This window comes from Lampris incognitus, chromosome 17 (genome assembly GCF_029633865.1).
Source record: "Lampris incognitus isolate fLamInc1 chromosome 17, fLamInc1.hap2, whole genome shotgun sequence".
NCBI lineage: Eukaryota > Metazoa > Chordata > Actinopteri > Lampriformes > Lampridae > Lampris > Lampris incognitus.
The window spans coordinates 16,125,863-16,139,474 of record NC_079227.1 but is presented as its reverse complement, the minus strand read 5'-3'; the positions used below and the strand labels follow the sequence as shown (position 1 = coordinate 16,139,474).

At 40.9% G+C, this 13,612-nt stretch overlaps 1 protein-coding gene across 1 annotated transcript; it reads left to right on the top strand.

The window, feature by feature from the left end:
* Window positions 1-9,905: 9,905 nt before the first annotated feature.
* Window positions 9,906-12,831, top strand: LOC130127102 (nucleoside diphosphate kinase-like). The gene is made up of 5 exons (XM_056296672.1): window positions 9,906-10,034; window positions 10,884-11,016; window positions 11,525-11,626; window positions 12,042-12,154; window positions 12,409-12,831. Exons 2-5 carry the CDS (start codon window positions 10,888-10,890, stop codon window positions 12,521-12,523), a joined length of 459 nt encoding a protein of 152 aa, XP_056152647.1. The 5' UTR covers window positions 9,906-10,034; window positions 10,884-10,887; the 3' UTR covers window positions 12,524-12,831.
* Window positions 12,832-13,612: the final 781 nt, after the last annotated feature.

The window sequence follows — 13,612 nt, the reverse complement described above, 5'->3', positions numbered from 1 at the left end:
AAGGGTGTGAATACTTATGTACATGCAATATTTCAGTTTTTTATTTTTAATAAATTAGCAAAAATTTCTACAAAACCTTTTTCACCTTGTCATTATGGGGTATTGTATATAGATTGATAAGAGAAAAAAGGAATTTAATCCATTTTGGAATAAGGGTGTAACATAACAAAATGTGGGGAAAGTGAAGGGGTGTGAATACTTTCCGGATGCACTGTATATACTTTGTTAAAAGAAACACCCAATGGTAGGGGACGTGCTCAACAAATAAGGAGCAAAATAATCCAGTGAGTCAAGTAAATTCTTTATGAGACAGTGTCTTTATTCTTTATGAGACTGACTCATAAAGGAATTACTTGACTCACTGGATTACATATACGTATATATATTTAAATATATAAAATCAGTCTTTTCCAAGAGGTATTTTTCCTAATAATAGGAAATCACCAAAGGTAATACCGATATTTAAAAATAGAGATAAGCACTACATGGACAACTATGGACCAGTATCCCTTCTTCTTCAATTTTCAAAAATAATAGAGAAATTGTTTTGTGAAACAATTAGATCACTTCATTAGTAAATAGCAATTATTGGGTGAACACCAGTATGGATTCAGGGAAAATACAACGACTACCTATGCAGTATTGGAGATAGTCAAAGAAATAACAAAGGCAGTTAAAAATGATGAGCGTTCAATTGGTATTTATACATTGACCTACAAAGGGCTTTTGATCCCATAGATCACAGCCAATTATTGAGAAAATTGGAGAAGTATGGGATCGGAGGTATAGCTTACTCTTGGCTGAAAAGCTACTTGGAAAATAGAAAACACTGGACCTCATTCATCAATCCCATAAAAACGCATAAACTTGTTCTTACACACCCATGGAAACTGTAGCCCTCAATTATGTCTGACATACAGTAAGCAAAGCCTGATGGTTATTTGTAATTCATTCCCCCTCGCATCTACTGCAACGAGCAATCACCCAGACTTGCAAAGACATCAGTGTTAGCCAATTGGTGTCTAAATTCAGGGGTTACCCAGGTTCTATAATGGCCTCTGCCTCTGAGACAAACTTCGGGGTTTAAAAAATCCCATGGGTGTGTAATAACAAATTTGTATGAACGACTGATGAATGAGGCCCAATGTATGCAAACACCGTGTCTGACACCGTGTCTGGTTTTAGGAAGGTTACCTGTGGAGTACCCCAGGGATTGATGATTCGTCCACAAGTTTTCATACTTTATATCAATGATATGTGCAATGTTACTGTGTCATTAAAATTTTTAATTTTTGCAGACGATACAAATTTATTTTGCTCCGGGAAAAGATGTAAAGGAAACTTTGCATGCTATGCTCAAAAGTTAGTTTAATGTTAATAAATATGCTCTCTAAAAATGCTGGGTTGAAAACAATCCAAATTGGGTTGTTTTTAACCCAGGTGCTGATTAACTACTGGACAGAACACACGTTGGGTTAAAAGAACCCAACAAGATGGGTTGTTAATTTCACCCAGAAGAGGGTTGGGTTAATTCAACCCAACCCTCTTCATTCTTTTTTTGGGGGGGGGGTTAATTTAACCCAACAAAAGCAGTTGGTTTTCCAACAAGTTTTTTGGGTTAAACAAACCCAACAAGATGGGTCATTAATTTAACCCAGAATGAGTTCAAATAACCCAAAATATATAGTCACGCAGCCTCAACCCAGCATTTGGGTTGAGGGAAAAAAACCCAAATTGGGTTGTTTTTAACCCAGGTGCTGGTTAACCTAATTAACCAGTTAAAATAACCCAAAATATGGTCAAGCAACCTCAACCCAGTGTTTGGGTTGAGAAAACAACCCAAATTGCGTTGTTTTTAACCCAGGTGCTCGTTAACTATTGGACAGAACACACGCTGGGTTAAAAGAACCCAACAAGATGGGTTGTTCATTTAACCTAGAAGAGGGCTTGAGTTAATTCAATCCAACCCTCTTCTTTTTGTTTTGAGTTGACCTTTAAAACGGTTATAAATTAAATTGTCTAATTACAAAAACGAGCCATACGTATTATTAATAAGGCGTGTTTATAAAATCCCATGCTATGAAATTTAATGATTTGGTACATTATAAATTAATGCAAATAATGTTCAGAGCTAAAACAAAGTCACTCCCAGACTGTATACAAAGGTGTGTTTTTTTTCAGTACAGGAGTGAAAATATGATTTGAGAGATGTTTATATGTTTACCGTACAAAAAGTTTAAAAAAAAAAAAAGGATTAAAAGCAGATGTTATTTCTATTGTTTGGGTTAAATTACGGAACAACTCTAATATAAATTTGAGAATGTGTAGCTCGCTTTTGGTTATCAAAAGAATGGCTTAAAGCTATTTTTGAAGGTTACGCGTGTAAATGACTTCTGCCTGCGCCTTTTCATTCACTACTCAACACATAGACTATTGACTTTGTTTATACAGTCTCAGCTGTTTACACTTATTGCCTATTAGATTGTATATTGTATATACTGTTAACAGGTATTGTATTGTGTTATGCCTGAATAAAAATTCTACTACTACCGCTGCTACCACTACTATTACTACCACTACTACCTATTACTACTACTACTACTATCGCTACTACTACTAGTACTACTGCTACCTACAACCTACTACTGCTACCGCTATTATCACAACTACTACTGCTACCTATTATTATCATTACTACTACTACTACTATTACTACTATTACTACTACTGCTGCTATTACTACTACTATCGCTACGACTACTACTATCACTACTATTACTACTACTACTACTACTACTACTACTTCTATCGCTATTACTACTACTATCGCAACTATTACTAATACTACTTCTACTACTGCTGCTGCTACTACTACTACTAATAATAATAATAATACAACTACAATAACAACTACTACTATTACTAATTATTATCATTATAACAATAATACTAGTACAACTACAACCACTACAACTACTAAAACTACTACTACTACTAAAATTACTACTACTACTACTACTACTACTTCTACTATTACTACTACTACATTGGGCGGTAGAGGCTCAGGAGACCGAGCAGGACTTCTGGGAACTGGAGGGGTACCGGTTCGATCCTGGGCTCCTCCTGGGGAAAATCTCGAGGTGTCCCTGAGCAAGACACCTAACCCCCAACTGCTCCCGATGAGCTGGTTGTTACCTTGCATGGCTGACACCGCCATCAGTGTATGAGTGAGTGAGAATTTGAGGCAATAATTAATTGTAAAGTGCTTTGAGTGGCTGCTGCAGCTAGAAAAGCACTACATAAAATGCAGTCCATTGTTTTTCTGTGTCATTTAAAAGGGCCATATTGGGCGTCCAGGTAGCATAGCAGTCTATTCCGTTGCCTGCCAACACTGGGATTGGTGGTTTTAATCCCCGTGTCACCTCCGGCTTGGTCAGGCATCCCTACAGACACAATTAGCCGTGTCTGCGGGTGGGAAGCCAGATGTCAGTATGTGTTCTGGTTGCTGCACTAGCGCCTCCTCTGGTCAGTCGGGGGCCCCTGTTCAGGGGGGAGAGGGGAATAGTCTGATCCTCCCACACGCTATGCCCCCCTGGCAAAACTCTTCACTGTCAGGTGAAAAGAAGTGGCTGGCGACTCCACGTGTATTGGAGGAGGCATGTGGTAGTCTGCAGCCCTCCCCTGATCAGCAGAGGGGGTGGAGCAGTGACCAGGATGGCTCAGAAGAGTGGGGTAATTGGGGGAGAATTGGGGAGAAAAGGGTGGCCATAAAAAAAACATTGTAACTCTAGTAAAAGGTCCATGGACCATGTCATATGTTACATTTCTATGCATTTGTTCGGTGTCACATTAGGGACCTCGCCCAGCCTGTGACTGGCAGAGGACCTGGGGAACACGCTCCACTCTCACAGGAGGTGCTTGTGATAAGAGTCGAGGCCACATTAAAGTTTCAAGCTTTTCAACCTTAACAGGAGCCTCTGACAAATACTGATGGTTTTATTATAGGCCAAAGCCAGACACCGACCGCATCAATAATTCAGCTGTTTTCTTGCAAGTTCATATGCCACTGACTTTGGTGGAGAAAATACACCCCTTGTTTTGAGAGGGAAGTCTGGTGCTGTAGCCGAAACCTTTAAATCATGAATGCGTGTGTGTAAAAATGTAGTGGGATTCTTAAATGGATTCTGGTTTAACAGCTCAGTTTTTCTTTTGTGGTGATTTGGGAGTGAGAGATGACTGTATGTGTGTTTGTGCATGAGCATATGTGCAGGGTTTTGGCCTGCAAGCACATGTATGCAAGTAAGTGCGGTGTGCTTGCATGCAAATGCACGCTTGCCAGTGTTTCCTGGGTGGAGCAGATGTATGCCCATACTGACAAGACTCTCAGAGGCAGCATTAGAAACATTAGCTGCGTAGCAAGGATTTTAAATGACAAGGAAATATCTCTCAACAAGGCTTGGTCAGCGTCCCTTTAAATTATGAATTCATAAAACAATGGAGCTTTAGCCTTTTTCCAGTCCACAGACCAGACTCTTTTCCCCGTGCAGCACACCGTGAGAGTCAGCAGAGTGTGGTGGCGCGAGCTACTCTTAACCTCCATCTCAAAACAGTAGCTGCTATATTACAGTAATGATTCTTGGCCTCGTAATAATCTCCTCTGAGCAGTCAGCGGGTGCTGAGAGCTACAGGCTTCATAAAATGTTAGCGGTGAATCTGGCTAAAAATTACACTTTTTCATCTCTGTCATTGGACTGTGAAAACTCGAGGAACTCTGCATCCTAAGCAGTGGAATGATACTTAAGGTGTGTGTGTGTGTGTGTGTGTCCGTGTGCGTGTGCGTGTTCTACCAATATGACACCTTAAACTACTTATTTGCCTCTCAATATGAGCAATTCAAACCCCCAAACTAGCATTTTTGCCAGACAGCATTTTCTGTCAAGATCATTTTACGACCAAATATTTCTGGAATATCTTTGCCCCCTTACAGTCTGTGAAGACTATTCAATAAGAAACAAAATGACTTACGATCTGCTACAGAGCAAACAAGTTCCAGCTTGCTTATGTGGCATTGCACATTCTCATCAAACAATGAGCCCTTTTTAAAAAAAACAAAACAAATCAGAGCAGATGATGAAATGCTGAGGTGATGCACAGTCGAGTTATGCTAAATCCAAAAGTCTGCCTGTCTGCTGAACCCCCGGGAGCCCTTTGTAGTAAAACGACAACAGCAGCAAAACCTCCGCGGCTGCACACGCGACTAAGAAGCTCTCTGGAGTTGTGTGAATAACACTTAGCCATCAACGGTGTCATCCTCCTGAATAACAACACACCGAGAAAAAGGCAGTTTAATCCTGGCCTTAAGCCCTGGTAAAAATAGGACTGGGAGTAGAAAAGCAGCCGATGTAGAGTCGGGAGATAAGGCCCAAGGATTAGCTCTTCATTTGTTTTCTAAGAGCATCCGCTGCTGGAGGTTGGGGAAAAAAGCGGAAGAATGCTTGGAAGCATTGAGGCCTGGCAGGAACAAGGCTTGTTATTCCATTAGACACTTACAACCAGGGTGAGGAGAGGAGAGGAGAGGAGAGGAGAGGAGAGGAGAGGAGAGGAGAGGAGAGGAGAGGAGAGGAGAGGAGAGGAGAGGAGAGGAGAGGAGAGGAGAGGAGAGGAGAGGAGAGGAGAGGAGAGGAGATGAGGAAAAAAGGAGACGTTATCACGGAATTGAAAAACGGGTGTTACATTTTTGTGCAGCTGTGGGGATGAATGAGGAAATTGTGTGTGTGTGTGTGTGTGTGTGTGTGTGTGTGTGTGTGTGTGTGTGTGTGTGTGTGTGTGTGTGTGTGTGTGTGTGTGTGTGTTTTTGTGTGTTTTTGTGTGTGTGTGTTTGTGTGTGTGTGTGTGTGTGTGTGTGTGTGTGTGTGTGCATGCGGGTGCATCTCCAAAAAGTCTTTCTTTATCAGCTGTCATACTGTGTCACACGGGGACTTGGATTAATTCTACCTCGTCTATCTACCAAACTAACAATCACACGAAATCACAAGCAGTCACAAATACACTAGTCTAAAAAAGCCTGCCTTGCATAATGGTCAGGTCTGCCGACAGGAAGACATATTTTTATCTCAGAGGAATGCTGAAACAGCATTCATTAAGCACACTGGAAACCTGCCAAGGAACCAGAGGTACAAACTTAATGTTTCAAAACGGATTCAATCTCTGAGGATAATTTGGTTTGGACAGACATATCCTAATATTTTCATACTGCTGTGAACTGGGGGATTCTCAGGCTCTATTCTGGAAAACTCTATCAATCTGCACAGAACGAAGTGAACAGTATTGGAATACAAGTGGTTTAAATGAGGGGCTGCTGTGGCACAGATAGTGGTCCTGATGGACTCAGAATCATAGGCAGCTTAAAGGCTGCTTCCATTAAAAGCTTATGCAATATGCAGCAAATGTACTATGTACAACATTAAGCCGAACATGCATTGGGTTCATAGCAGAAGAATGATAAACTTGATATATAATCCTGTGAGATCGCTAATGTCGTCTAAATCCTTGCAGAGCAAAGAATTAAACGTGTGACAGTGAACGCATGCATGCACATTCAAGTAAACCAGCAACCATGTGTGCAAACACTGAAATGCTTCCCGCCTGATACTTTAATGCTAAGCAGCCATGAAGCCAAACATGCTCCCTGTCCCAGTTAATATTCAGGCTTGCAGGTTCGCAATCCTGTGTGTTGTTATATAACGAGTTATGAGGGGAGGAATAACTTGACCAACAACCTCTGTGGCTAGTTCAATTTCATGATGTTGTGCAACAGCTCTTGCAGTGAAGTAAGCCATATAGTACAGTGCAGTAATGCAAGAAATTTCTATTAATCCATTTAAGCTCAGACACTTTCAAAAGTAAAATGAGAAAAAAAATTACTACAGACTTTTTTCTCCCCATTTGAATTTGATGACATTTGGTGTCAGTGTAAGTTTGTGCACATGGCTATGCATCCATCTTTTTTTTCTTTTTTTTCTAATTTTGATTTTGATATACTCTATTGATCCCCACAGGGAAATTATGCTCTGCATTTAATCCATCCTAGCTGTGTAGCTAGGAACAGTGGGCAGCCGCCATGCAGCACCCAGGGACCAACTCCAGTTCGTCTTGCCATGCCTTGGTCAGGGGCACAGACAGGCGTATTAACCCTAACATGCATGTCTTTTTTGATGGTGGGGGAAACTGGAGCACTCGGAAAAAAACCAACCACAGACACGAGAAGAACATGCAAACTCCACACAGAGGACATCCTGGGATGACCCCCAAGGTTGGACAACCCCAGGGTTCAAACCCAGGACCTTCTTGCTGTGAAGCAACAGCACTAACCACTGCGCCACCATGCCACCCATCTTTGAAACATGTGATAATCACAATTTTTCAAATGTTTTTGTTAGTAAAAGCTGTAATTTTTCAAAAATGCCCAAAAATTGCAAAATTGACTTTGCAGTGTATTTCCATCCAGAAATACCAAAAGTAAGCACACCTACACCACATATTTTTGTTATTTAACATATTCTGAACTGGAATGTACCATTTATTTCATTCGGCTCATTATCCAAACCGCTTATTCTGCTGTCAGGGTCATGGGGATGCTGGAGCCTATCCCAGCAGTCACTTGGCGGCAAGCGGGGAGAGCAAGCGGGGAGATAAAATATAGTCAAATCATAAAATTTAAAATTTTTGTTTCCATGTTATTGTTTTGTTAGATATTACTCAATTTAAGTGTATTGATCATTTGGTCATAAAAAATCATATTTTTATTTAATAAAAAAGAAGAGTTTGTGTGTCTTTTAAATGATTGTCCACCATGTCATATTAGTAGGAAATTCAGCGGCTGAGGTGAGTGAGTAGCTGACTTTCCTATTCACAAATGTTCTTTGTTTAAGTTTGCTTACTTGTTCTGCCCAATCTTAACATGTCCACTCTGTCGGCGTAAAATATGCCGGTAGTGATTACAATACAATATTTTCAAAATATGTAAGTTTAACTATACCAAATTCTCTTCAACAACCAGACTAGCTAGTAAGCTAGTCAGTTTGTTGCAAGCTAATATGCTAACTGACGCTCCAAATGTCCACCCTATCATGGTCCACCCTGTCGGCCACATAGACCCAACAGGGTGGACATGCACATGACAGGGTGGACATAATCTTCATTTGTAATTTGTAGATGGATATTATCATCATGGACTCACCCCCCCCCCCCCCACACACACACACATACACACACACACACACACACACTATATTATTGCTTATTCCTTGTTGGGTCACATTGTATATGAAGTGTAGCATCATTACGCATTAATAAAGCCTTGATAAACATGAAATAACTCTTCTTCCCTGTCTCTCTAATTCGTGTTATCAAGCATACTTCACCATACAGTGTGTTATTAATTTGTTATTTCATGTTCATTAATGCTTTATTAGTGTGTAATGATGCTACTCTCAATATACAATGTGACCTCTTGTGAATTCATGTCTGAGCATTTGAATATTAATGTTGAAGTCATGTAATTGCAATTTATAGAAATGTAACATTAGAATGTATAGAAACATCTGCTATAGAAAATATTTTGTAATTTATAAAAACAGGTTTGCTTGTAGTCATGAAATCATTGCCTTTCTCACAGGACATGCCTCTGAGTGAGGCAAAAATTGCACAGCGATATAGTGAACGCCGGACTGCAAACCCTGAACAAAGGAAGAAAAGCATACCTTCAGAAAGAAAGGGAGAGATGGAGGAGAGATAGAAAGACAGGGAAGAAGAAATTAATTAATGAACCCACTGAGAGAGGAAAGTGAACTCAAGGGAAGAAATGGAGGGAAAGCTGCCAGGGCTAAAACTCAGACAATGGTGGAGTTGCAGACGCCTACCCCAACTCCAGAAAGTCCACCACAGCACTCAAGGTTGGCATAAATGTAGTATGGAAATATATGAATGAATCATAACTCTTAGCCAAATAATTTACTAATTATAATCACCTACATAATACATACATATATATTATACGTACCAAATAGGCTCACTGGGAATCGTTGTTAAATCTACATATAGAATTTCCTCATATCTGGAATATTTTACATTAGTAATTGTACTTACCTCTATATACTTTCCAAGTTAGAGTCTCTGAAATGAAATATAATATTACAGATGATGAAATGGTAACAGGAAGTCATCTTTTGAACCTGTATGAATCTACAAGGGGTCTAGATTTATTATACTAATTATATACACCTAAAATATTTACCCAGTCAGATGCCCTTGGAAACGTTTTTAGATCTATATTTTGATGTAGAATCACATTTCATATTATTAGTTATACTTACCTCTGTTAGAGGCTGAGATCAGCATGGAATGGTGAATTTGAATTATGATGTACTGTACATACAGTTTATATCTAAGTGTATAACTGTCTTTTGTATGTGTGGTTTTGTGGTTGTTGTTGTTAGGAGTGAATATATTTACGTATATCTATCTATCGATCTCTCTACCGATCGATCGATCAATAGACAGACAGACAGAGAGAAAATATAAAAGTAAATAATATAAACAATGGACTTTCGTAGATTATTACCATATTTTTCCCACAATCTAAGGGTACCTCTACACTTGAGTTTTTGAGGAACGTAAAAATGGACTTTAAATGATTTTCAAAAGCTGCGGATTTAAAATCTGAATATTTTTACTCTGTTATGCCCTGCATGAAAAACTCAAATGTAACTTGTATGCAGGGTATACACTGGCCCTCTTTACGTATGGTACCTCACTTTATTCCTCTGTATCTGTAACCGTTATGGTAACGCAGTTGAGTCCCCAGTTAAGTCAAAAGGACATTTTTAACATTTGATTTCGTGATGGCGGACCCGGCTGGGGAAACTGTCCCCGCCTCCAAGTATATAAACCCGCCGCGCACCCTCGGTGGGTCTTCTTACCGCGTCAGCTGGACGAGCTGCTGCCCGCGACGAGACCGGAGGTTCATTGTTTAGGTAAGAATGAAATCTAACAAATTAATAACATATTTAATACATCTATACACGCCATCCTGGTGTTCGTTTGACGGCCGTTGTCCGCCTGGTTCCTGACACGGCGACGTTTTCGGCTAACGTGGCAAGACGCGGTTTCCAGACGTCAGGCTAGGCGTGGTTGTAGTGTTGCGGTGCAGCTTTAAGGACGTTTTGTGCTTTCGGCGTTATTTCCAGCTAAACTTGCGGGGCGCGTGTTGCCTTTTAAAACGGTCGTTACGTTTTGGGAAGGCGGAAGCTGCATGTCGACCTGTCCGCCTCGGCGAACAAAAGACCGTGCAAGTGTGGAGAAGGCCCCCAGCCCGGCTGGGCTTCTGTTCAGGAAACTTTTTTAGACATCTTGTCTTGTTTGGATTAATTGCGCTGATCCACCATCGCGTTTGACCGATTGATCGCGGCAGGTGCGGGTGGAAGTGTGCCTGTAAAATTAAATAATGCCACAGTGTAATGCACCCTGTCGCCTATCAGCGGCTAACGGCTGTAGCTAGGTCAAAGAACGAATAGCGCATGCGCTATCCGGTGCCCATGCGCAGAAGGTGATTAGGTGAACCGCAACGTCAAGGTGGGACAGACATGCGAACGGGACCCGGTCGACTTTAATGTTCTCGCTCGTCCAGCCTGTTCTGTCGAGGAGGCCCGGTGTCATTTGGCCAGCGCTGTCGATGCACGTTGCGTTGTAATGGGGTCGGGGGGCTCGGCATCCGGCCCCAAAGCCGACTGTGCCCAATGCGCCCGAAGACCGTAAGTGACTTCCTGACTTTTGATTGTACAGTGAATTGCACGGTGTCATTTTTTTTTTATTCTTGATTTCAGAGTCATGGCTGCCAACGGAGAACGTACCTTCATTGCCATCAAGCCCGATGGTGTTCAGAGGGGGCTTGTTGGAGAGATCATCAAAAGGTTCGAGGTGAAAGGCTTCAAACTCGTCGGCATGAGGATGATTCACGTAAGTAACGGATCAGCGGTGGTGTCATCTACCCATGTTGCGGGCCTGTGAAAGTGGATTTGCTCAGTGTATTTTTAGCATTTGGCAAATGTCACGATGGTGCATGTCAAGTAGTAGGAGTCGGCTCATCAAGCACTTTTCTTTTTCATTCTGCATATCGACATCTCAAATCTGCTAGTGACAAGATTATCTTGCTTTTCTATTCCTGGTTGCTGCACCACTGATTAGTGCTGAGAGTCAAGGTCTCCTTATCCTCCCAGGTAGTCTTGCAATTAGCCTGCAAGCCCTTTCAACCTTTCATCCTAGTGGGACACGGAAGTACTTCTTGATGTGGTCTATTTTAGGCTCATATGCCCAAAGAATTTGTGAATTTAATACTTGTCCATTTTCCAAATGTTCAGAGCACATGCATTGCATCATATTAAGTATCCAGCATACTGGTGATGTTGTATAAGAAATAATGGGTGTGCTAATGAGTTCTATGATCTTGTGTGTTTACTTTGTACAGGCCTCTGTAGACCACCTGAAGCAGCATTACGCTGACCTGAAGGATAGGCCCTTCTTCGCTGACCTTGTCAGCTACATGAACTCTGGCCCAGTGGTTGCCATGGTAAGAAACTGGCACAATAATCGACAACATGCTAAATGAGCTGAAGCCAGACACCGAATAAGGCGTAGATTTTGAAAAGTTTCCCAAAATGGAAGTTGACGGCAAGAATATCGTTTATAATGTCAGAGGAGTGCCAAGTCTGTCAGACAGTTGGGTCAAACATTCAGATTTGCTGTTTATTCGGCCTTTTTATTTTGTTGTGTACTTTTGACATAAGTGATGTTATGGTTATAACAAGCAAATGTGTAATGTATAAAGATTAGTCTGTGTCATTGGCTGCCAATTAATGTTTTCATGAAACCTACATTTGTTCCTGAAACTTGGACTATGAAATGATTGTGAAATTTGGCCAGCAAAATGAGTGTAGTGTGTAATTTATCTGGTGTCCTATGCATTTGTTCGTTGACTTGTTCAGGTATGGGAAGGAAAGAATGCAGTGAAAACTGGCAGAGTCATGTTGGGTGAGACTGACCCTGCTAAATCCAACCCAGGCACCATCAGGGGAGACTTCTGCATTGATGTTGGCAGGTATAACCTATTTTGAACACTGTCCCATTTAGTCCATGCACGAGTCCATAATTGACCTCCTAAAGTCTAACCTAAGGTAGCATGGTCTCTACCTAAAACCTTACTTTTTTGCTATTTGTGCCAGTTTGTGGTCAAGTGATGATTTAGTAGTGCATACATCCAGGAACGAATTACTTTTAAATGAATGGGGATAACGCCACACTTGCCTACAGGAGACGCTTAATTTTGTTGTCTTTTTTTTTTTCTTGTTCCAGAAATATCATCCATGGCAGTGACTCTGTAGATAGTGCCAACCAGGAAATTGCTCTGTGGTTCAAGCCTGAGGAGCTTGTCAGCTACACTAGCTGTGCCCACAGCTGGATCTACTAAACGGTTCCTGGACCTGCTGTCAGCCTCAGATACTGATGAGCGATCATTTGACTTGCCTCGTTCCTTTTCCAAAATGTAGGATAAAGGGAGGAGAAGTGAAGATATCTTTGACCTGCATTCCTCATCTCTACTCCTCATACTGTACCCATGGTCTCTAGGGAGATGAAGTGTACCCGTATTCCTGGTTCCATTCCTGAATTTCATTCCCTATGAACATTCCATTCACAACCATGAACAACTTAAATTCATGTGGACAACCATTTTTGTTTAAACGGTGATCAAAGTTTCCAATAAAATGCACAATCCCATTCTCTTGTAGTGTTTGGTGTACACTTCACATACCATTAACACTGTGACTTTTTTACCTTGATGACCTCAGTGGTGTGATGCTTTTTGCAATGCATTTAACCCGTCAACGTTACCCTGCTTGCATCTGGTTTTTGACCAGGGATTATCTCAGACCCATAATCTCACACTGAGATTTTCTCCCTGCTCCTATTGAAAATAGGAGGCAAGGAGATGAGGTTCCATTTATGGTGCAGCAGGCTTTGAATTAAGTAAGTCTAAACCTGTGGCACTAGGTGCCATGGATAGCCATGTGTAAGTTTTCTTTCCAAACAAACATCCAATTTCACTAATTGGTACACCTTCAAACAAACGGGAGGATTAATTGATTGAGTTAGATTTGTCAAGTCATGAAAACCTGCATACATATGGCTCCCTGTTGCACGACACGATTTGCACATGATTTTGCAATGGCTAAAATCTGAACACTGGTTTGAGCAAGTTTAGAGACGAAAGGTTCCACACCATAAGTATTTTATTCAGTGTAAAAGATCTTACAAAATCACCAGGTTACCTCTCACAGCCATGCAGAAACAGTTTGCAATGCTTGTAAACAAAAAGCAATCCATTACAACCAATATCATGTTCCAAACATTTGGCTTTATTTACAAATTCAAAGTCTATCAAAGCTTGATCACAGCACAAATTTTACCATATGAAAGGAAACTGACGCTATCAAAAAGATGTACAAACTTGAAACTGCAATCGAATATGTACCTCAAGGGTCAGTGTTAATAATTTCAA